Raw genomic sequence first — 26,160 nt, 5'->3', positions numbered from 1 at the left:
GGCAGAGGTTTTTTTGTGTGTGAATAGCAAGCTACCTGACAGACAATCTAAGAGGAAAGATGAAGACGTATATAGTTTACTAGCAGTGATATGAAGTAGAAAAATCTTTGTGGCCTACTTAACAAGAGCTTCTAATAAGGAAAGTAAAAACTGGTTTGTTAAAAAGTTTTTGTTGGTGGCCATATCTTGATCTTTGACTATATTTTTGCAACGTAGTTTAGAGAAGGGAGAATTTTTCAACGAATAAGTATTTAGCCCCCAAATTCCCATTTTCCAGGCACTTTTCAGCTTACTTAAGACAGAATTATGAGCCATACATCATTTTGCTGTGTGAAACTGGCTAGGAATTAGGCCAAAGTGATGTCTGAAAGTACAGTGATTGAGTTTAGGCACAACTGTAAGAATTCTCTAGAGCCTTAGATTTCAGAAATATTTATCTCAAAGTATCAATTTAAAATGAAAACCAGAAGTCCTGTTTTTATCGTACAGCACTGAAGAGAGTATACACTTCGTCAATTGGCTGACACTGCCTGTATCCCCTCACTCAATCTTGAATAACATCATGTATACATTACTACATGGAGCTCAAAATCCCAAGAGTTATTGCAGAGTTGCTTCTCTGAGGAACACTTCTCTGTGGCTACTTCTCAAGATTTAAAAGCTTTATTTTCAAATAAAATACCATATTAGAAGACACAGAAGGCAATCCTCTGGATTTTCAATGGAAAATTAATCTAAAAATAAAAGGGACAATCACATTCCCCCAGAGAAGGGGCTGAGATATTTTTGGTACAGGCTGGTATGAAGAGGATTTTGCACCTTTCATGAGAATCCTAAATCCACCACAATTTTCTAAAAATAAACATGCCCAGTGCATACAGGGCTTTCACGTTGAACAGCTGCTGTTGGGTGTCAAAATGCAGCAGTATTATATCAGCCATAAAATTCCTTATGGCTGGATTCTCTAGTCTAAAACCACTTTGTGCTATGTAGCCCTAAACCACTCAGACAGCCATAGGGAGAATTCCTCTTGCCCAGGTGTTCTCTCCACCAGTGGCTGGATGGAAGAATGAGGCTCAGCTGCCTATTGGACCCAGCGTGATGCTGCCCTGCCCTCCCCTTCCCCTCCTTCCCCCTCCCCCCATTGCATAAGGGGAAGGAGGAGGATGGGTTGGAGTGGTACAGGAAGGGGGGTATGGCAGAGCAGAGTGTCACCCTGCTTGACCCTCCAATGATGCAAGTTAGAAGTGCTCCTATGCACCCTGAACTTGCGCTGGAGCTGGGCTGCCCTGAATCAGAGAGCTGCAGCCCCCCATGTCAGATGGAGTGGAGAATCAAAGCCTTACTCATTAAAATATACTGCATGTTCACAGACTTCATATTGAGTACAAAACAGATGGGTACAGCAACAGTATATGTTCTCTATTTATACTATATTAAAGTATATGAACCAAAACTGAAAATATATATATACACATACCTGGTTTCCAAGCCAACTAAGTTAGGATCCAGAGAAATGGTCTGTGTTGTAATTTCCACCTTTCGTACACTGCCAAAGAAATCCGTTATCAGAACATTCTGAGGATCTCTCTGAAAAAGATCAGTCCGGTGTCCAGGTGTAGAAACACACAAACTTCGAGGGCACACCTGAAACTGAACAAAAAAGGAGAGTTACATTTTCCCCTCTCACATTTACTCTTTAAATTAGTCTCTGTTGGTGTCTGTCAGAATATTGTTGGGAAAGGAGAGACAAACGCTAAACAAAATCAGCATTGATTTCACTGGTATCAGTAACACATGCAATGGTTTTCCACACTTAGAAAAGATGATTTAACTAAAGAACTAAGAAGTGCTGTTTTGTCATGATTATGCATTTAGAAACCACTTTTGCTCCTGATATGAATGTAACTCCCATTAACTCTAATGGCAAATTAATATTAAAGGGGAGTTATATGCAACTCTGAGAGAAAACAAGCCGTTCATCAGAACAAGCTGTTTTTCAATGTACATGTGGCAACTTCTGAAAAATAAAACTAGGTGGGAATCCTATAGGTTGATCAACGGGAGGCAAGTGAGGCTGGATAAGTGCTTGCACAGCCTTGGAAAGTCTACTGAGTAGCTAATTAAAAAGGTTGCAAAAATGAAGCAAGAATTTGGATTCTTGACATAGGTCCAGAGGAGCCAAAATCCCAATAGTTGTTTCCCTTCTACAGCCTGAAAATTAACTATGAATTAGAATCATCATATATTAAAAATAATTTAGACTTATTTTAAGTTAGGGTAGGTCTATACTTACCTGCCGGGTCGACGCGTAGCGTTCGACTTCTCGGAGTTCGAACTATCGCGTCTAATCTAGACGCGATAGTTCGACTCCGGAACTCCACCACCGCGAACGGCGGTGGCGGAGTCGACGGGGGAGCCGCGGACTTCTGTTATACCAATATAATAAAAACCAGCAGGATCTTATTAAGAGGGATAAGGCAAAGATGCCACATTTATTGTAAATACCATAACAAAACAAAAAACAATGTTTTTCTACTTGTTTCTATTACTACTTATTCCTTATACATACATACATACACACACACACATATATTCATTCACACAATCATTCATTCAGGTTCTGTATAGATGTTATAGTTACCAGCCTAGATGTTGCTCATGCCAAGTTACTGGCCAGGTATCTTGGTCATGAGGATGGAGCCGAGTCTGTGTCAGATGCATCTGATGCTCTTGGAGGCTGGCAGCAGAACCATAGACTCAAAGTCCTCAGTCTTTAGAGTCCAGTTTTATAGGAATTTATTCCTATGTCAGTTCATGAGAGTTGCTTCATTCTGCTGTTGCTAAATCAATCAGCAGATGGCTGGCTCCATGTTATTAGGTGTTTTGTTTTTCCTTCCTTTGAGGTGTGGTGGGTGGATTTTGATCCCACTTGACACCTTCTTCAGCCGACACTGAATTCTTCAGGCTGGTGACTCCCTAACCATTCAGTCACATACATTCTCTATCTTAATCACATCTATTTCACTGTCTCTTTACCAAGATAAAGTGAGATGAAAACTTACAGAGGGTGGGGGTTTCTATCTATACACTATAACAGCTACAGTTTTGGCTTACTTAGAGTTAATTAATGTTTAACAAGTTTTATACAAAGTATTTCTTTGAGCAGGCTTCACACAGACACAGCTGGTGGCTTGCAGGTTAGAGGCTAAATGTTGGGAATCACAAATTTACTTCTAACATAAACCTTAAGTTATAAAGTATCAATTAACAATAAATCAATAAATCATTTCTCATATAAACCATGTTTAATATAAACCTTCTTTAATATCCCTACACTTCGATCCCGCAGCGTCTGGACAGGTAAGAAGTTCGAACTAAAGTAGTTCGACTTCAGCTACGCTATTCGCATAGCTGAAGTCGCGTACCTTAGTTCGACCCCCCACCCTAGTGTAGACCAGGCCTTAGTGTAGAGTAATATGCTCACGCAGCATATTATCCACAGATCAGTTCCACTGCTATGCTAAATTCCAAAATGCAGCACTGACACTGCTGTAAAGGCACAGCCATCAAGTGAAGGAGGCAGTAACAAACTTATCTAGGTTCTCCTTAGATCCCAAGAAATTCGAGATACCAAAGACTTTACTCAGACTAAGTAGGCATCAGAGAAGACAAACTCAAGTTACTATTTCAAGTGATTGTAAACGTTTATTAAATAAGTAATACAACAAGACATATGGTTCTATCAACTTCTGAAAGCAGGGGCACAAAAGGGGATGATAGCATCATTACTCTATGCATCGTTGCTGTCCATCCTCCTCTCCTCCCACAACCCTTCCATTTCTGTAATTCTGTAAACATGGCTTTTCAGATCTAGACATGTATCTTCTTTCCAAAACCATAACAAACTCTCCTAAACCCATGGTCTAACCAGGTCTGTATTCCCATTCAAAGTATTGCACTAGGTCGGGGTCGGCAAACTTTCAGAAGTGGTGTGCCGAGTCTTCATTTATTCACTCTAATTTAAGGTTTCACATGCCAGTAATACATTTTAACGTTTTTAGAAGGTCTCTTTCTATAAGTCTGTAATATATAACTAAACTATTGTTGTATATAAAGTAAATAATGTTTTTAAAATGTTTAAGAAGCTTCATTTAAAATTAAATTAAAATACAGAGCCCCCCGGACCGGTGGCTAGGACCTGGGCAGTGTGAGTGCCACTGAAAATCAGCTTGCGTGCTGCCTTTGGCACGTGTGCCATAGGTTGCTTACCCCTGCACTAGGGTATCTCCAAATCTCACTTAGGTATGAGGGAACACCCCATCTTTCTAACCTCTGCTGGCAAGGGATGGTGGGTTACTGCCAATCCATGAGAAGCCACTTGACCATAAATTAAACACACAACATTATTAGGGCTGGGGAGGACTCTGGCTATAGTTCTTACTGCTAGGACCAGGTATCCAAATTACAATCCTCCAAAACCCAACAAATGCAATCCAAGATTTCCCTGCCATCGCTTAGGGAAAGCACACATCTACAATCTAAAATGAACACTAGTAGTCTTTACAGCACGTTTACAACCACTGTGGACTCCAATCCCTGGATATAGCGTGGAGCAGTCTTGGAATAAGACTTTGATTTATATAGCACCTTCTATCCAAGGACCTCAAGGTTAAGAATCATTACTCTCCCAACTATAAAATGAAAAGACTGAGAAAAGAGAAATTACTTGTTCATGACCACACAGTGAGTCAGTAGCAGATTTGTGAATATGACCCCACTCTCCTGATTCTCAGTCTTCAGCTCCCCAGTAGATATTGCTGCCTCTGATAGGACATAGGAAATACAAAACCAAATGGAGGATTGGAATGTGGGAACAGTTCTTTAGTGACAGGAAGAGAAAGAGCAAAGATTCCTCCAACCCCGTTTAAGGATGGCAAGAAACTACCAGGCAGCTAGACTAGTATTTTCTCTTCCCATTAGAACACACGATGTACTAGACTAGTAACTGGATGGTGCTGGCTATTATCAGGTGCTTTTATTACCATTGAAAAAAAAAAACAGTGTTTGAACCAAAATGTGTTGCCAAATATCTGCTTTAAAAAAAAAAATAGGAGGAACATCTCAATAGTATTTCCTATGTACCTGGCAGAAAATATGCAAGAAGCCAGACAACTATGTCACCAGGCAGGTCTCCTGGGGCTCACCGTAACACAGCTTATGCAGCATGATGTAGTAGTATAGAAAATAGAACAGTTAGTCTTAGGTAGCAATAAAATCAGAGTGGTCCATTTGATGAGATCTATTCATGAAAGATATCAGAGAAAACAGAACCTTCACTTCCACATAGCTGCCAATAACCATGTTTGTTCCATCCCATTTACACTTGGGGTGCACACTCGTTGCACAGCTAGTGTCATCTTGGAGGATTACATCTGTGTTTTTAGGCATGGCACTTACACTCTCCAGCTCTTTGTTAACTCACCAACTCTGGATCCCACCCATGTCCTACCCATTCTTCAAAGCATTTTGCCTTCTCCTGCAAGCAACCCCTTAGTTTACTGTTCCAACTTCATTGTATACTGGCACAGGAAAGTGATCAGAAGCAAGAGAGAAGTCTAGTTTTCTATGGTTATTCTTAACCAGCATTAGCAGCTCTGGAATTGGAGAGACACACACTGGCCCAAGAGCTGGGCACATGGATGAGTTTGGCTGTACATCTTCAGATAAGTGAGTAGAAAAGAGACTTCCTCTCTGGCCATCTTGCAAATCACTTCTTGAAGAGAAAGATCAGCCATTTTCCCTTCACTCTTAGCTTCTCAAAGTGCACAACCTTAAAAATCTAAATCTTTAAAGCCCATGAATATCCATAATATTTGTATTTTTTAATTCACAAATTATTGAAAATATAAGTCTTCTACACTGTAGCTATGCCATCAAGCCACTGCACTGGCAAGGAATGTTATAAAACATTGAGTAACTGTAACAATTTTATATTTCTGTAATGTCAACACCACCACAAGTGGAGGTGTATAAATGATTCAACAAACTACGAATGACTTTTCAAAGCACATCACCCATAACTTTTATCTATCAGTTCCCAACAGAATTTCAAACCTAGCACCAAAGGTTTTTGATTGAAGTTGACTCCGTTGCAAATAGCTTCAAAGACCTCAGAGCAAAAGCTGCTTACTAATTCTTCTTTATGTTAACTACTGAAGGCACACGACGACAACAGTTCTTTTATCTGAAAGCCCATTGATCTGCTCTCTTATTGGTGAAATAGTCGTGACAAATTCTTCTATTTTATTCCTATAAAACTGCCAATTTAAAAAATCCTCCTTCTTTCAATGAGTACATTCTAAGAGTGAATGAAATCTGTGATAAACTGTATATGAAAGGGATTTAAAAGACATCTTTAAAAACCCAAGACCATCCTACTTTGGGGTCAATTGTGCTTTTATCACAAGCCCAGAAGAAAGGGAGCTGTGTTAGCTGTGCTGCCCCAGGAATTTCTCAGGAACCAGTCTGCAACCCTGAGTGCATCCCTTCTCTGCCTAGCTCAGTGTATCTTCCTCCATCATGCTAAACTACCTGAGGCACCAATAAAAATAAAACCATGAGAACTATATACTGTCTAACAGAAAATAACCAGTTTGCTCTGGAAAGTTAAGGTAACTGCAGAGGATAAGTAATTACCAATTCAATTATTTCATTGATCTGCTCACCTGAAGGGCATATTTTGCTTCCAGAAGTACAGATTTTATTTCAATCCATTGTGCCAACATTCACCTCTATCTGTTACGATAAAGTTCAGTTTTAAATTCATGAGAAGAGTTTTGCTTTGCTACACATAGATAGCAAAACTACTCTGCCTTTTTAGGCTTGATATCAGTCGAATATCAAGTTGGAAGTGTCAGGAGTGCTAAAAGAAATAATCTGGTTGAAAAATACAAATAAATAATAACAACATGTTAGGTGTATGGATAGCTCACTTTGCCATACTCATTAGCTGCCAGGCAATGTCAGAACTTCACTTCGGCCTAATCCTGTTATACGTCATCATGCTAAAAATCATGCCATCAACTTTAAATTACATTTCAAAGTGATCTTATTAATTAGTTCAGCTAACCAGGGGTGGGCGTGGCAAAAGGGACTTATGTGATCTTTGGATATACAAAGAAGGAGTGGTAAGTAGGAGTAAGGAAGGCACTGTACAGAGTACTGGTGAGACCAATACTGTATCCAGCTCTGGCGTCCACATTTTAAATAGGATGTTGAAAAACTGGACATGTTGCAAAGAAGATGCACAAAAAAGATTAGAGGGCTAGAAAAAAAAGTGTTACAGTGAGAGACAATCTGTTTTGTTTATCAAAACAGAGCTCAATCTGTTTTGTTTATCAAAAATTAGATTGAGGGATGAAATGATTGCAGCATATAAATACATTCATGTGAAGAAAATATCAGGCACTGCAGAGCTCTTTAATCTAGAGAAGAAAGGCAAAACACAAGCCAGATGCCAACAAAATTCAAGTGCTCCCAGTTCCACCCTCTGTCTTTTGCAGCAGCCCCTAGTGGAGGCAGCTAGACTGACTCTTGCTCAATTTCAGCCCCAGGTTCTTCCTTTCCAATGGTTCAACTCACCCTGCAGCACTCCCTGATGTAACAATGTGGCATTGCAGAAGGTCTTCATCTCTAGCATCCTCTGTTGACCTCTTCTTTGGCCATGTGATGGCTTGTTTCTGTCTATACCTTCCATGACCTAGCCCTCCAGCCAGGTCACCTTTCAGTTCAGTCGAGATAACAAAAGTCCAACTGAAACATCCAGACAAATGAGTCTTCTGCTCCTTTTGGACTTTTCTCTTCATCCCTACTCTCGACCCCTGAGGAGTTCTGTGCTCCTTAAACTGAACACTGCCTTCCCAGAGCTTTGCCCCTGGATGCACTTCTACCCAGCAGATTTTCTTTTGGATGACAAGGTATAGAAATAGATGCAGATTTTTCCTCTAACCTAGAGAACATGAGTTTAGTTTATAAAATTTACTCAAATAGGTCAGAGATTAAAACCAGAAAAATGGCCCCTTTTGTGGGTTAGCAATGGGCTTAATCTTTACCCACAATAAATGCTGTCTATTGCAGCTCTAGGCTGTATGGATTGAACACTACCTGGGGAGATGCTCCTCAGTCATCTGGCACCTGGTGGTATGTCAGTCATTCCATAAAGTGCTCCTGCTGTAGACACTTAAGAAGCAACACAGCCAAATGCAGCCCAGAATTAGTTTATATTCATAAGTCTTTACGTTCTCCAAGACTGCAAACATCCACTTCTACACAACATAAAGTCACTCTATAAGCAAATACATGCTTCTTGGCTAAGAAAAATAATTAAGACTAGATACTAAGTTTTTAAGAATTTAAAACATCAGAGTATACCAATAACAATTACTTAGTTAAAAAAAATCTCAAGAGTACTATTGTTTTTACAGTATCTATTAATACATGAACTTTACTAAACGATAAAAAAAGGGGGGGTCAGGAAGAATAAATTATTTACAGTTTAATACAGAGTATGGATGGCAGTAGGGGCAAACTTTTCCTAATCAAAAAAATATTTATAATTGACAGGGGATAGCACTAGGGACATAACTAAGCAAAGTAATAGAAGATAAAATTACTTTTAAAAATTTGAAAGAGAAAAATGTGGTAACATTTGGTAGATATGCGTAACCTGAGATTTCGCTCAATTTAATAAAAATCACATGGACAGAGTAAAGATGCTTCACTCTGTAATATGGTAACATCCTGTTAAGTAGAGAGAGATATAATGACTATATTACTGTACGTTTCTCTAAACAAAAGCTCATTGCTATAATGATTACTGTTTTGACTCTGATATTTACATGGTAAGGATTTGTAATCCTGTTAAAACTTCCTAAATAAACAAATAGTTAAGGGGAAAAAAAAGAAAAGGAAGAATAAGCATAACTATACCATAAATAGTGTATACTGAAATACCCCCAAGAGTAGATTACGGGCCAAACTGTTGCCTGGGCTACAGAGTGGCACTGGGACATAAAAGGCCACAAGGTTCCCCTTTCTGCTCCAGTACCATGCAGCACGGGTAGCAGTGTCAGAGGGCAGAGTCTGCAGAGCCACTACATCCCCAAGCCATGCAGGTGGGCAGGAGGGTTGGGAAATGGGTGGAGTAGAGCACAGCAAGCAGGAGGACCTTATTCTCTGCAACACTATGGTGCCAAGAGCTCAGGTGGGTCTGAGAGAGAGATGGTTTAAGAAAAATGGCTGCTCTGAATATCATAGGGTATAGGAACACCTAGAAGTTGCTGTACTGCTTCCTAAAAGATTACACACTAGGAATAACAGGATACAATTCCTTTGAAAAACAGCACATGGAAGTCAGAGCCACCAACAGTCTACCAGCTCAGATGAGACAGGCCAACACAACAGCAATTAATCTGACAATCAAAACTGGAGTCTTCCCAAGGCAAGAATATCTCCATCCAAATACCATACCCATACCCACACCCAAGACCAGGAGACTGTTTGTTTAGTCACTATTTTGAAATGATCTTGCCTAATAAATTTTAGATGTTCTATAATCACACAGAACTATGCTATAAACAAAGTACTCATAACCTGAAGTTCTTCTGGTATAAGCAGAAAGCTTTTCCAACAGATTGCTGCCACTGTGTTTTCCTCCTAAGTTCAAACTGATAAAGTCACCTATTCCTTAAAAATTGTAAATAACATAAATGCTCTTGAATAAATGCCATTTAATTTGGATTTTTTTCTTCTAAATAAGAAGAATCCAGAGACTAAGAATGAAATTAAATATAGACATATGACCTAGTTTTTCCTCTTTCCCATTTTATATTCAGCCTTTGTAGAGAAAGATGTTATCATCAGTTAAAGGTTTTAAAAAGACCTTTACTATCACAACAGCAACATTTATTACTACAAGGAAAATGATTAAGGAGCAACTATCTGCAGATGCTGTAGAAGTGAGTTACTACTTATGATGGATCATATATATATCAGATTCCTTAGATTTGTTAATAGAAGCCAAGTACCTATTTGACAGTTCAGATCCATTATGTATAGTATATGGCTTTCAGCAAGCAATTTTGGCCATTTTCAGAACAAAAACTAATAGGATTTAATCCTTCTGAGAGGAAACATGATAAAAATACTTTAAAGTCTAGAATATTCAATTTCAGAAAGAAAACAATTACACTATTAAGCAATGATACATACCAGAATATCCGATACCTTAAAATGGAGAGCATTTAGCTTTCTCTTCTATATAGATTGTTTGTATAGCTAGTTTTAAAAAAATATCTTATTGGAGGAGACAGGAACAAACTACTAATATGCTCACCTATTGTATGTAAGTAACGCATATTTGCCCTATCATAAAATTAGGTACTATATACACCTCTCCAATTATTATCTTTATAAAGGTAATAGAAACTAAAAGGAAAACTACATAAAGCACAAAATGACAACCATTGCCTCTTGCACTTTGAGGTTGGAGCATATCCATCCTGTCAAGGCAAGGGGTTCATTTTGATGGTCTGCCTAGGAGGTTACTGGAACCAGAGAACTTGAAGGAGGAAAACAAAAAGGATTACTTACTTGTACAGCAACCATTGTTCTCTGAGATGCATTGTGCACATATACATTCTGCTGCAGGTACCTGTGCACACAATGTACTCGAGTCAGAGACTTTTGTCACTAGTACCACTAAGCAGCACATACGCCCCGCTTGCCTCGTGCCACCATCTTCCCCTCTGTTCCTTAACACTGCTGTATATAATTTCCAAAGTAGCAGGGAAGGTGGGAGAGTTGTGGAATGTGTATGTCCACAACACACCTCAAAGAACAATAGGTATTCTACAGGTAAGTAACCATTTTTTCTCCTTTGAGTGACTGTGCATGTATATATTCCACTCCAAGAAACTCATCAGCAGTTCCCTTACAAGCAGAGGGACTTCAGATAAACTGAATAGAGGCTATAACCCCAGCTTGCAAAAGTTGGCATCATTACAAGAGACTTGAGTAATGGCATAAGAAGAGGACAGAGTATATGCAGATGACCATGTTGCTGCCTTACAGATACCAGCTACTGCAACATTGCTCAGAAAGACTGATGAAGTGGGCTGAGCCCTGGTGGAGTGAGCCACTATTCTCAATGGAGGAGAGATTTTAGTATGATCATAGCAGAGCTTAATATAGTAAAAATCCAATGTGAGATTTGCTGAGTTGACATTGATTGACCCTTAACTCTCTCATCACAGGCTATCAAAGCCTGGGAGATCCAGGCCAAAGCTCAATGAACATCCAATGTATAAAGTAGTTTGCCAGCTTTAGAAGCATGAGGTTTCAGAAAAATCACTGGCAAATAAATAGTCTGATTTAGGTGGAAAGTGGACACAACCTTGTGAGGTTGCCTAAGGGAAACCTTGTCTTTATAGAAAAACCATGAAAGAAGGATGAGCCAGGAGAGCTTGAAGTTCTGAAATGGTTCTAGCAGAAGTGATTGCCACCAGAGACAATAACAAAAGTGAGGTTGTGGCCAGAGACTCAAATAGGGTGGTGCTATGACTTTGGAGAGGACTAGATTGAGATCCCAGACCAGTACAGGATCAGGCACAGGAAGATAAATGGTAAGTAGGTATTTCAAGAACCAGGAAATGAGCAGGTGAGAAAAAGTGTAAAACCCACCTACTGGTGGATGTCGTGCAGAAAAGGAAGCCAGGCAAACTCTCGTGGAAATAACGGAAAGGCCTGTTGATTTCAGGCGCAACAGATAGTCCAGCACATGTGTAACTGGTGTGTGAGGGCCATAAATGTTGAGATGGTGCCCAAATTGAAAATCTTTTGCTGCATTTGTGGGTCTAGTGAATTCTTTTCAGCTGCTCACCAAAAAGGTTTGAACCGCTGAGGAGCACAATTTCTCATGAAAATTCAAACAGAGATCATCCATGCTGAAAGGTAAAGAGATTGGAGGTTGGAATACAGAGACTTGCCTTCATTCTGGGACAGAAGACCTCAACTAGTGGTAGAGTTATCGGTGCCCAGACGGAAAGCTGATGTAGGTCCATGAACCAATACTGTCTTGCACATGCTGATGCAATAAGGATTAATGTTGCTTTGTCTCTTTTCAGATTCCTGAGTACCCTCTGAATGAGAAGAACTGGAGGGAATGCATATAGGAGATGACTGGATCACGGAAGAAGAAAAGCATCTGTGATGGAACCCAGACTGAAGCCCACCTTGGAGCAAAAGCTCGTGCACTTCTTGTTCAGGTTGGTCATGAAAAAGTCTATTGCTGTGTACCGCCAGCAGCGAAAGATCTGATGGAGAGCGTCCTTCCTGACTGACTGACCACTCTCGTTCCTGGAAGGTGAAAAGCCTTCAGGGAAGCATTGTGATGAATGCATAAATTCCACAGGAGGATCCCCTCCGGGCACAATCGAGGCAATCTTGCACTTCCCCTGCTTGTTCAGATATAACATGGCAGTGGTTTTGTCTGTAAGAATTGCTATCACTTGATTCTTGATGGTGGACAAATATCTCACAGGCCCAAAGAATAGTCTGGAGCACAAACATTTATGTGGAGTGAAATTTCCAGAGATGACTAAAGAGCTTGCCTCTGGAGTTGACCAAGATGGGCTCCCCAAACTTTAAGAGATGCATCTGTTACCAGAGTCAATCAGTTCTGGGGATAAAAACAGAATTCCTTTGCACACATTGTGGAGATCCAACCACCAACCAAGAGACCAAAGCACTTATGCTGCTACACAAATCCGTATGTCTGTCCAGAAGGTGCCTGGGAAGACAATATACCTATTGGAGCCAGGCCTGCAGAGAGCAAAGATGAAATTTGGCATGCAGAGCTTCATATGTGCTATTAGGCCATATGGCCCAGAAGCTGAAGCAGGCACACACTGATGTTGTGGGAGTGGACTTGAGGCTTTTTAAGAAAAAGGTTACAGACTGAAACCTTCTCTGGGAGGCAAGCCCTGGTTATTATGCTGCCAAGGTCTACTCCTATATAGATTAAAGTCCGTTACCATCAGAAATCTTCTCACCACTTAGGTACTTATGGACTGTAATCAAGTCACTTCTGAACCTAATAAGATAAACAGATTGAGCTTCCTAAGCCTTTCACTGCAAGCAAGTTTTCCAGACCTCACATCATCATCTTTGTAAAGCTCTTTTCTGACTCTCTTCAATTTTTCAGCATCCTTTTAGAAGTGTGAGACCAGACCTAGACACATTATTCTAGTAATTGTCTCACCTATGCTGCCTCACTATTTCTACTGGATAGTTTCTTGATTATATAGCCAAAAATATATCTAATCACAGCATTGCATTGGGCGCTCTCATTCAGTTGATTAACCATCATGACCCCAAGTCTTTTGCAGAGTCACCAGCTTTCCAGTGTACAGTCCTCTATCCTGTAAGTGACCTAAATGTCTTGCTTCTAGGTATTTGACCTTATATTTGGCAGTATTAAAAACACATATGTAAACACAAATCACTTAGATACATACAGATTGCGGGGGAGGGATAGCTCAGTGGTTTGAGCATTGGCCTGCCTAAACCCAGGGTTGTGAGTTCAATCCTTGAGGGGGCCACTTAGGAATCTGGGGCAAAAATTGGTCCTGCTAGTGAAGGCAGGGGGCTGGACTCAATGACCTTTCAAGGTCCCTTCCAGTTCTAGGAGATTGGTATATCTCCACTTATTACCTTACCTTGATCTGGTAAAATGAACCTGTCATTTGTCACTCCAGCAATTTGATCATCATCTAAACTTTACTAGCAATGATTTTATGTTTTCTTCCAGATTAGACAAAAATACTGAATTACACTGGGCCAAGACTAGATTCCTGGGGACCTCACTAACATCACACCATTTGGATGATGATTCCCCATCTACAGTTACTTTTGACTTACAGAGATCTGTCTGTTAACCAGTTTTTAATCTATTTAATATGTGCTACACTAAATTTATATAGTGCCAATTTTTAAAATCAGGCCTGGACAAGGAATTTGTTCTTTTTTAAGCAGGTTCCCTGCAGTGCAATTCAGTCACTGACCAAAGTATTCCCTTTAATTTCTCACAAAACATGAGCTGATTATTTTATCAGGGTTTAGAGTTATGGCTCTTAGGGATCCCTCAGGATGAAGGCATGGTGGAATTTGACTTCTGCAACTGGAAGTCAGATTCCCTGAAGTTCATTCACACACTGTCTCAAGATAATACAGTGTATTCTGATTGCAAATTGTGACATACATTTGTGTTTTCTTTCTTTCCTTTTTTTTTTTGGGGGGGGGGGGCGCGGGGGGAGTGTCAGTGATGCAAGTCTCCTTATCCCTCAAATAGTATTTGGGTATAGTATGCTACTACAGAGTTTGCTGTACTATTTCAATGTATTGCCGAATACTTTGAATTTGGCCACTGAAAAACCAATACAATTATAATTAAAAATAAGGAACACACAGGACTTTTCTGTTATTTTGTGGTTGTCAACATTTTTACAAGTCATTAAAGCGATGGAAAGGATAGAGGATTTACAGATTTGCTATGTCATCAACAAGATCTGCATTAACATTTCTAACTAGCTGAACCAGTTCACACCATTTTCCAGATGGCTATTTATACACTTCAAACTGCTGCTGAATTTCTGGTACTGTTTCTTTTTATAAGACAATTAATTCCCTTGACTACAGATTGAGTGTTCCAGCCAAATTCACTCAAATGTTTTTTTTAAATACGTACATAATCAACAGAAAAGCTACTTAATCCTTGTGACATAAGTTTTGTTCTAAAATTCTCCAAATCCCATCATAAATTAGAATATGATGTAATGAAATGAATTTTCATACTCTTGGTAGTAAAATGTCAGCATATTAGTCACTGAATCAATTCTATGTCAACACAAAATCTGTCAGTGTGGGCTGCTTTGTGTGAAATCTACTACACCTCATCTAGCAGCAAGGCTGACACCGGCCTCCACAGACACTGACATAAAATGTTTGAACAGCTGCTCCTTTTACTGAAATGGAGATTTAATGTGTGTGGTCAATGGTGGCTCTTAAGTCTCTGACAACAGCATGACATAATTTACGGCAACAAGCTACAAAAGCATAATGCATTGCGATGAAAAAAAAAAAGGAACGTTTGACCTGTTCAAGGCCAACAGGCTAAGAATGCTACTGAAATGTAGTTGCTTTTTCAATTTATGGTATCCAAGATGGAACATACGTAACTGTTCAAAAGCCATTGTCATTAAACTTCACCAAGAAATTTTTTGTTGGATCATAAATGGCAATTATAATATTTGCCCAAGAACAAATAAAGCCCCAGACTTGTAACTGGATTTGCACAGGCTGACCCCTGCACCTATGTGGCGAAGCACTGTAGTCAATGGGGCTCTGCTCATGTGTTTCCAAGTGTAGGATCAGGATTCCAACACACAAATTTCCTCTGCAAAGCAAATGCCAACGATTGCCTTTCCATATGTGCAAAGTGATTGCAGTCCATGATTCTAGGTACCAGGCAAATGGATCGGTTCCACAGGATGCAGAGATAACACACACAAGTGACATTTTTCAGTAAAATACCCAGGTTGTTTTAATTTAAGTTTTTCCTAATCAAGCAAAAAAAAAACAATTTTAAAACTGTGGACTCAAGTCTCCAAAATGTCAATATATAATGATTTTACTAAATAAAAACAACAAAAACATTTTCAAAAATACTTTCTTGATATGCAGGAGAACAAAAAACTTTGTGAAGTTCCCATTGCCAAAATGGACCAGTTGTGAGAACACAGGAGTAGTTAGCAAACTAATGAATACAGTATACTACTTACTAGGTCATTCATATTGGTCTGGCTGGCTGGGTGAATTTCTTCCAAGAACTCCAAGACATAAAATGTGTATCTATCCATAAGGTGAACTCCAATCCCAAGATCAGGCTGATGCTTAAATACAAAATATACATACTTAAGAGTGTTCCATAGCAAAAACCTGATGGGAACAGAGCCAAACAGGACCATGCAAGTGTCAAACCTATGAATTATTTTTACTATTAGTCAAATTATCAGAAGTATGCAAGAAAAGATTACTAACCATCAAAAAACCCAATAGACTGTGTAAATGAATCTGTATATTGCATGTTATTATCTTCCTCTTTTTAGACTCATTTCTGACTAGCCCTGTCTTTGCCTGGTTGCAGGAAGCCTCCTTCTCCATTATTCACCTGTGCAGAGCTCCGGTAGGATTCTCCCACTATGGCCTCTTGAGCATGAGAAGGGGGGGGATAATCCTGTGTGGCTCCAGGAGGTCATGACCAGTTTCAGTAAGCACATGAGTAGAGCCTGATTTTCAGAGATGTTGAACACCTACCGGGGCTATGGTGCTCACTACCTTTAAAAATCAAACAACTACAGAATAGGATGGTTTCCCAAACTGTGGCTGTCATATGAGACATAAGAACATACAGGCAATGATCAAATGATCTCAAACTGAAGAGTCCTAGCCTCTTTAATCTTTCCTCAAGGCCATAGCCTAAAGTCAGAAAGAGGAAGCGTAAGCCACTTGCAGGCGTAGGGAGAAGATGACTAATGTCCTTCTCTTCAAGTGCGCTACCCACTGTACTATAAATCACATCTTCTATTTCTATTGTTACATTGCAGAAAAGAAGGTATTTATCATTACGTTTTTTTAATTCATTATTTTACAATTTCGGAAACCCGATGTGACCCTCAGGCCAAAAAGTTTGCTCGCCCCTGCTTTAGAAGCTAAACACCCTTTATGTTGTTAAGCAGTTAAGGGGGAGATTTTCAGAAGTGCCACTGAAAGTTAATGGGATGTGTGAGCCAAATCCTTTCAGCACTTCTGGAAATACCCCCTTTGCCCTACCTCCAACTACCCTACCCATAGGAACCCTAAGCCTCTGGTGGGGAGCTGCACCTATAGAAACCCTAACCCTTAGGGCAGGGAGCCCTACCCATAGCTCCAAGTATCTTACCCATAGAAACCCTGACTCAAGGGTGGAGAGCTCTACCCATAGGAACCCTAACCTTAGCTCCAAGTACCCAACCAAACTCATACTTACTGAAAGTGAATCTTCTCCTACTTGGCTACTAGCCAAGGCCATTATATTTGGAGAATAAAATCGTTCATACATGGATGCTCCTTGACAGGTATCAATAATAAACAGCAATTCGTTGTATCTGAAAGAAATAAAACAGCTTTCACATCTGGCATTCTGTAGACTATGTTTTCATTCATTCATTTCACTGCATAGTTACCAAGATATTTAATAGAGCTCCAACTGGCTGAACATTTCAGACACCTTATAATTAATAAGAAGCACATACAGCTGTTGAGCCAAGGTAACTCATTTGAGTGGCTGAAGATTATAATAGATTTCCTTCTCCTCTGGAAAGGAGAGCTTCACACAACCTCAAGGACAACAGCTATTTAATATCACTGCTGCAGTAGCGGTAATTTTTTCCATTTTTAAACCACATTCAGAATAAAAATAATTAATTCTGCCATCCTTCACTAGAAGAGTGTGCTATTTTGACAAGAATTAAATGGAGGAATGAAAGGTTACAATCCAAGTTTTACACCTCTTGGTGACATACTGTATTTAATAGCTAAGTAATAAATTTTTACCTTCTTTTCTGCCACATTTGTTCAAAGGCATCAGCAAGTTCTACATTAGTGATTTCTTCAGAATCCTGAAACTTCAAGAAACCATTTCCACCATGACCTTGTAGAAAAGGTAAATAAGCATGTACGTTAAAGATAGAAGAACAATATAGACAAAACATGGTTGCCAAAAAGCCAACAGAAACAGCTTAAATGCAATCTCTCCCCTCGTTGGTGTGGGACGACAAGACATGATACCAGGGTAATGAGAACCGTACAGACGCTCCCCAACTTACGCAAGTGTTCCGGAACACCTTGTGTAAGTGTATACATGTATGGTTTAACCTGGAATACATCTATTCATTCATAAATTAATGGACACTGCTTTAAAGATGCTTCCTTGATTACTATTTATGCAAAACCTCTTCACATAGTAATGATTTTTATAACTTTCAGAGTCATTACAAATTAGGCTCTCTAGACCATATGCCCAGGGTTGGGGAATACAAGTGTGAGACCCAGATTTTTAAGTGGAGTAGCAATCTTTGTTATCAGAACTTTTTGCATGGATTGTTTTTAATACTAATAATAATGGATGTTTTGCGCAAACTAATGTGAATCCATGATTACTGTGTATTTGTTTTGCTAATTTTTCAGTGTTATTTGGTATCCTCATGAGATTTCACTCTGCTACTGTGCAACAAAACCAATAAATTCCTGTAATTACCTGTCATGTATATTAGAATATTGCTTCTGTCATCAGAAAGTAGGCGCTTGGATCGAGGTGTGCTTGGTGGGATTCTTCCTGTTAACACACGCAAGAAATTCTCCACAGTAACCTACAAACATGGAAATTAAGTAATTTCTAACTATCATAAGGGATATCTATTGACCACTACTAGACAGGGTTCCACAAAATAATGACACAAACTATGTACTATATATAAATAGGTCCACCAATAGATGGTATAAATTGCACTACCAGATTTCTTCTATTCAAGGTTTTACTGTGCTACTGCTCACCAATCACTGTTTTTTTAATCACCCCATTAAAATCAACCTGTTGGTTTACTATATTTGAAAACTATTTCATCAAACACACTTCTATGACCATTCTAGTCTTTTAATACATCTTCATTGATTTGAACACCTGTCACACTGTAGTGTATATCTTTACTCAGTTAATACTACTTATGCATTCACAAAACGCTGCAACATTAGTATGTTACACCATGGAAAAATGTTAATAAATACTCTAAGGCTTAAATTCTCTGTGCAACTCAGGCAAGGAAAAGATTCCTGTGGCACGAACATCAGATGTAGTCCATATGGACAGCGACTATAAAAGATTTGATTAAACATTAGAACTACTTGTTCTGAATGCAGATTTACAACACTCAAAACCGTTACCAACAAAATTCAGACTCATGACAGCTAGGTTTTTTTTTTTTGTTACTATAATCTTTCAACATGCACTTTATGTCCTCAGGACATTAAAAATCAGAGAACACGACATCTTCTGTATACTCTAATAGAAAAATATGGTACAGGGTTTAATTTGTTCCTGTAAAATATACGTATTTGTTTTATAAATCATTTTACTCTGTGGTACTAATTAAAAACTGTAATTGAAGTCTAATTAAAGTCAGTCCAGTAAAGACTTAGAAAAAGAATTTGCACCAAGAAGTGTTTTCTGAAAACAAGAACATGGTAAAGTGCTGCAGATATTTCCTTTTACTAGCTGTTATAAAGTGGTTAGAAATGGGTTACTTACAGAAAAGACGTGTTTTATTTGGAAAAAATAAAACCAAATATTTAAGAAAAGATGTTGAACCTGCAATGTGCAAACACACACCTGCTTAGCGTCAGAGCTTATGAACGTGTTAGCAGTTTAACCAATCATACAATCTATACTACTGGAAAACCCAGTAACATTTTTATATTGTTAATATAGTTGGAGATCCTCACAATCTCCTAACCACAACTAATAATAACAACAGCAGCAACAAGTCATAGGAATTAACATTTTCTTTACAATAGCCAATAACAATGTATAATAATGAATTCTAATTAGTTAGAAAGACGTACAAAGTTGTAACAAGTTCTGAAATTCAGTAAGAATTTTCTTTTTATTATATATATCAATTGAGAATAAGGGGCTGATCCATAATCCAGGGAAGTGTACGGAAAGGCTAGCACTGACTTCAATGGACTTTGGATCAGGCTTTAAAACAACACTACAGAAAAATCTGGTTAGATAAACAAAGCATTGTTACCTCATAGCTTCTATAGTCCACTTCCACATCATCTCCGTAAACATTTAACTCCATGTTTTTGTGACTAAACACAGTTGCTGGCTTGGGATTCCTGGGATTACATGCCATATCATCTGCCAGCATCAGGACAATGTGACTGGGAAAAACAAAATAACACAATTTCATATATTCTATTTTAATAGAATAAACAAAAGGAAAGTTGCAAATAATGGAGCCAACAAACATGACCCATTATGAGAGCCCTGCAAATTTGCGGATATCCGCTTTATATCTGCAGACTATGCTTCCTGATCGCAGATCGGCTGAAGATACAAATTTTGTATCCATGCAGGGCTCTATTCATTATTAAAACAAGAATCTATAGCATTTAGAAAATTGCCTGGAGTATAAGTAAGAGTTACTTTGGTAATATCTTATTTCCCCAGGGAACTCTGTCACCATCACAACACTACCACATAAAGCTTTTTGTTTGTTACAGTAACGGTATTATTTGTTTAGCACTAACAACATGCTCAATGTCATACAGTACTTCACAAAAATGGATGGCTGCTGCTCCAAAGAGCTTAAAAACTCAAACAGAAGGTGGGTCACACTGGAAAAAAGATGAAGATGGCTCACTGGTGTTTTTTCCAACCCCTGTTAAAAAGCCTTTGTGCAGGCCTTGAAGAAGTGGGTTTTAAACGGCACTGATATAAAGAGAGTGTGGGCCTTGCACATGACAGATTTAGTTAAAAATCAGTCCACAAAACTGCAAGTACACAAGGCCTCAGCCTCAAGAGCAAGGGAATTCTGAGTTGAGGCTGTTATGAACCCATTAGCTCCACCACCTTGTGCAATGTTCTTGAAGACAGCATGATGCTCCATCACCAAGACAGACAAAATGAATAATTACATTCTGTAGCGGGGTGGACACCTGTTGCTGCCCTGAGGGGTTTAAAACAGCCCTGGAGGAGGGCAGTGGGAGGAGAAAAGCTGGGCTGATTGGGGAAACAGCCTCAGCTGTGGCCACACCCCAAACAGACCCAGCTGGACCTATAAAGGTCAGGGCAGCCAGAAGTTCAGAGGCTTTCTCTGGTCTGAGAGGGAGCAGGGCCTGGCTGCCTAGCAAAAAGGGTACTAGGTTGAGAGAGTGAGAGTAAAACCACTATTTAGTTCCCCACACAAATCCCAATTGTTTAAGCTATACATTGGCAGGAATGAAATTAATTCCTGTTGAACATTTGTGAAAGAGAAAGTGTACTAATAACACTTAGCTCTCATATAGCTTTTCATCTATCTATCTGAAAGGAAATCACATTATCCCCGTTTTAGAGATGCGGAAACTGAAGCCCAAGGAAGCAAAGTAACTTGTGCGAGGTCACCCAGCAAAGCTCAAAACAGAGCCCAGGTCTCCTGACTCCCAGCTCAGTGCCCTATCCACTGGAAAGCTCTTGGGGGGTGAGGGTAGGGGGAGTCCTCAGTGTCTAGTTCCAAGTACTCAAGACCCAACTGTTAAGCCCTATGAGGCTATTAATACACTCACTGTTATTAACACCTAAGGATTGTTCTGAGCAGCAGCAGACTACTTTTTTTTTTCTCTTCATGCACAACCCCTTGGCCACAGCAATTTCTCCTCAGAATAAGAAGAAGAATGAGGACAAGTATTCCAGGAGGTAGTATCACTCCATAAAGAAGCTTTCCTCCTACTAGCACAAATACTGCCCTGGTGAACATTTTCCCCTATTATTATTAGACTTGATTAAATATTAATACAACTCAACTCAGGATAAAACAAAGCTATTCTACCCAAATAAAACAGTCTGGGGCGTAACATGTCATCCTACAGCAAAATCTACACAAGGGACAGCAGGCCTAAGAAACTTCCTATGGGCATAGCGAAAGGAGAGATCTGAGGGGCTGCTGACATGGCACCTTCCAAACCCTACAGTGTCCATGGGAAAACAAGCTCCAGTCCCGCAAAGAGACACAACCTCTATGCTCATCTTGGGAGCCATCCTTTTACCTGGCTGAACAGCTTCCCAACAGCCCATGTTACCATCAACCATTCCAGGCCCACCTGTACCTCTGTTGGGAAGGGAAAACATGCAGTAGGAGTTAATGCTAGAAGGAGCATCATTTCCATTGTTTTTACTTATGGCGTTTTCTCCTGCTTCTAAGAAGATCATTCTGCATAAAGCTGCTTGGTTCTACTTTGCCCTTTGCTGCCTTTGGGGCTTTTTCATCCCATTTCACTTCAGTTTCTTCCCCTCTACTTCTCAGAGGGGCTTAACAAATCAGTACTCCTTTGCCGTGTTATATGTATTACAGTAGTGTCTGGGATCCTCAGCCATGATCTCCATTGTAGTTGGCATTGGGTAAACAAGAACTACAGAGAACCTGACCTAGACAGCTGACATTTTAGGTTTATGAGAAGACAACTGGGTGAAACAACAGGAAGGCGAGAGGACAAGGCAACAGTAAAACAAGAATTATTCTCCCCTCACAAAGCTTTTGCAAAGTAAGACAATAAAAAGGGAAGAGATCTTCTGCTTTCCACAGATGTGAGCTTTAATGGGGGCTGTGGGGACAAAGACATTGTTGAAAAGCACAACGCAGGATTGCAAATTCACTCACAGTGTGTATCAATAATAACCTCTGAAATTCACTTAGGGCCACAGATATTCCACAAGGAGAACCCACATCCGCACTCCTACGCAAAATGAAGTATGGAACTCTGTGACTATTATTTAAAACTAAAAACAAGAATAATATTTTTAAACTAAACAGTCCACTGGGTCTGTTGCAGCCTGAAGAGAAAACAGAAACCTACATTAAAAAAACAAAAAATTAAACAAGAGATGTAAGGAACACAAGGAAGGGGAAATCCATGCCTCCAAGGTCAGTTCAGTCAGCAGCTTAAACACCCCTCAGCTCTCACTCAAAAAGGAGAATACCTTATCCACCATTCTGTTGGGAACCAAATATATAAACATTGCAAGCTTAGAGCAGTGACTCCAAGTGTCAAAACACTGTCAGGTTTAAGTGCACTTAAACTAAAACAGGCACAGGTGAGCCTGAATACCAGACATGCACATGGCAAGAAGTTAAGGGTACCTAGACAGCTCTATCCAGCATGAGACATACTCCTACTATAACTGTACTCAAACAGCCTGTCTTGATACAAAATACAGGCAAGGTATAAAAATGTTTCTCAAACAGTCAGGCTGTGGGCAGTCACACACCTGGGATTCTCTCTTCTTTTCCCAGCTGTGACTTTCAACTGACACTAAGAATGCTGGCTTCCTCTGATGTACTGAAAATGTTTGTTCACTCAAGCCAGGTTAGCTCTTGTCTGTGGCTACACTAAGAGCACTTTACCAGTATAGGAATCCCAGTGTACTGTACCCCCAATGTGTGCCTAGTGTAGACTCAGCTATATCAATGCAGTTAAAATACTCCAGGGAGCAAAACAAGCTATGCTGTTAAAAATGCTGAGCTCTGTTGGTCTAGCTGCATCTATGCTAGGGTCTTCTGATGTTACAGCTATGTTGATTAAGGATCAGACCTCCTCACACCCCCGACGTCAGCTGTGCTGGCAGATGTCTGTAGTGTAGTCTTGACCTTCGTCTTGCCAAACTGAAACAGCAAAGCAATTAATCCCAAGCTCCCTTGACATAGTTTTGACAAGCAGAAACGTATTTTCCTTTCAGTGAGGTTGTGTGTCTAGTGATCAGTCCTGTACCCATACAAGTCAATGAGCGTTTTGTCACTGACAGCAGTTGAGTCAGTGACAGCAGAATCCTACCCATAAGCTGGGAAAAATTACACATAGTTAATAGGCAGGGCATGAAAGATTTAGTCCTGGAAATATAAATAGTGCATAAATAGCATGGATTTACCCCTAACTTACATACTAACCCAAAATGTGCACAGTCACGCAGGTACAGGACAGAGCTTGAGCAGACTTATTAGGGACACTTGAGGCAAATGACAACATATCACCACTTGAGCAAGGTCCCAGTTCACCTCCTTTCCACAATTAAAACCCCAAACTTAGGCTGTCTCTTTACTGACACAAAGCTGTTTTAAAGTGAGATCACTAACACGCAATAGTTATATCACTGTAAAATCCTAAGCAAAGACAAGACACATGCCATTGTTACCATGAGGTTACCAGGCAAGGTCAGTGCTATACTCCTCCGCCTCTCTCACACACACACACACACACACACCTGTGAAAATACAGTGTTCCGTTTTCATTAGGTTTTTACAGCAGGACAGCTAATGCCTGTTAGTTATCTTGCCATTTCTAATACCGTTTTTGTTTTTTTTTGTCAGTGAAGACAGTCTTAGATGAGCAAGACATTAGTCTCTAATGACATTAGTGCCCTGATTCTACCCCATCCAGAACAGTTATTGCATGCATGTTATTTTATCTAGATTGTGTAGTTTAATAAGATAGGGTCAGATCTGGAGCTACGGCACCTTACACCATCTGGGGATCTGGTCCTCACTGTCCCTTGGGAACAAAAGTTCTGGTAGGAGCCAATATAAAGTAAGAGCTTTTTAAAACAAAACAATCAAAGACCTTTGTATATAAATCCAACCAAAACAGGAAAGACTGGTTTGCTCAGTCTTTCAATGCTCCTAGCTACCTCAAAGAAGTGTGTATTGTCAAGTCCCCAATAGCTCTCATCAATGCTGTGGGCCTTGGCTAATTTGAGCTTATTAACACAAACACAGTTTGGACACATGACAACGCAAATAAAAACATAACACAATTTTTAAACATAGAGAGCTCCTACTTGGAAAGTCGAGTGAAAAAAGAATGCTCACAAATGAAAGATTAAGCTTTCAGCATTTTAACAGTAGCCCACAGATCACAGAGCAATCAGCAGGTTAAAATTCAAAACAAAAACAAGGCCAAAAAGTATGAGAAGGCATTACTGAATACTCACTGAAGACATCCCTCCACACCTCACACATTAGCAATTCCCGTGATACCCTGGGCTGAGCTCTTAGAGAACACTACAGCTGTCGGTGTTATAAAGGGAATATAGATCTCAGCATTATAGTCTCACCATGATATTACTTTAATGAGATAGGGAGCTATTAACTTAATGTGATATTGGCTTTTTCATGATGAAACAACTACTTCCTTTTCAGCATCTGCCATGGTAAAGATCCTCCTAGTTTTTTCATTCTGACATAACATAAAAATGAGACTGGAATTGCCAAAGGAGTTAGGTACCTAGTTCCTACTGACATCCAATGGTATTTGGGCAGCTCACTCTTAGGATGGGTCTGCACAGTTTTTGTACAAAGGTAACTATTTACCAAAACAGTTATACCAGTACGAGCCGGGCGTGGATGCAGTTATACCAGAATAAAGATGGCTTATTGCTTATTCCCCTTCCCATACGAAACCTTCATACTGATATAATTGCATCCATACTATGGAGTTTGTGCCATTTTTCACTATCCTGGTGTAGTTAAAGCAGTACAATTTGTGCATGCAGAAAAGGCTCCTGGCTCCTTTGAAACTCCCAGACAAAATGTCTTTTGTTTAATATAGCTTGTGACATGCAGGAGCTTCTTTGTTAGACACCAGTTATTTAGAGGTCCTTATTCTAATTGTGCGCCCTTGATTTAGCTGAAGCACTGTACTCATGCTGTATTTAGTCTTGCTCATTAAATGAAGTGTTCTCTAATCAAAAGGCATATTAAAAAGACATTAGTTATGTTAGACATGAAGTTGCAATACAGTAACAGGTACATGTCAAAGAGTTGCACTCTCAATTCTGAATACATTTTACCAATTTTCTCACATTGTGCATTCACCAAATTAATTAGCAGAGCAATTTAGTGATTGGTGAGTATCACATCATTTCATCTAATTCTCCGTTTTTGTTTGGAAGCATCATGGTACATATTTTTTTCATTCTCCTTTGAAATAATATTGTTCCAATTTTCAGTAAATTAACATAATTAAGTCTGTGCTCTCTACCTTTTACTTGCTTATGAAAGGAAGAGACCAGCATTTTAGTCTTGTTTCAGAAGATGAGACTGAACTTTTCCTTTAATATCCAAGTTTAAACAATTGTTCTCTTCAAGATTCTCTTACCTATCAGGAATGCCTAGTCTCTTGACGCTTCTGTAAACTGAAAGCGTATTTGCCACATGACGGTAGTTAAACCAGAAGCGAGATGTACATACC

General features: G+C 39.5%; 1 protein-coding gene across 3 annotated transcripts in view; it reads right to left on the bottom strand.

Moving 5' to 3' along the window:
* Window positions 1-26,160, bottom strand: part of PIGK (phosphatidylinositol glycan anchor biosynthesis class K) — a 137,887-nt gene that overhangs the window by 84,457 nt on the left and 27,270 nt on the right. For all 3 annotated transcript variants that reach the window (XM_039486704.1, XM_039486705.1, XM_039486702.1), the window contains exons 3-9: window positions 26,068-26,159; window positions 19,965-20,100; window positions 18,416-18,527; window positions 17,713-17,809; window positions 17,147-17,264; window positions 15,900-16,010; window positions 1,481-1,653 (exon numbers count right to left, since the gene is read on the bottom strand). In XM_039486704.1, the coding sequence (XP_039342638.1) occupies window positions 1,481-1,653; window positions 15,900-16,010; window positions 17,147-17,264; window positions 17,713-17,809; window positions 18,416-18,527; window positions 19,965-20,100; window positions 26,068-26,159 (839 nt within the window). The remainder of the gene's footprint in view (window positions 1-1,480; window positions 1,654-15,899; window positions 16,011-17,146; window positions 17,265-17,712; window positions 17,810-18,415; window positions 18,528-19,964; window positions 20,101-26,067; window position 26,160) is intronic.

Source organism: Mauremys reevesii, linkage group 8 (genome assembly GCF_016161935.1).
Source record: "Mauremys reevesii isolate NIE-2019 linkage group 8, ASM1616193v1, whole genome shotgun sequence".
In the NCBI taxonomy this organism is placed as follows: Eukaryota; Metazoa; Chordata; order Testudines; family Geoemydidae; genus Mauremys; species Mauremys reevesii.
The sequence above is the reverse complement of the archived record's forward strand: the minus strand, read 5'-3'. Positions and strand labels throughout refer to the sequence as shown.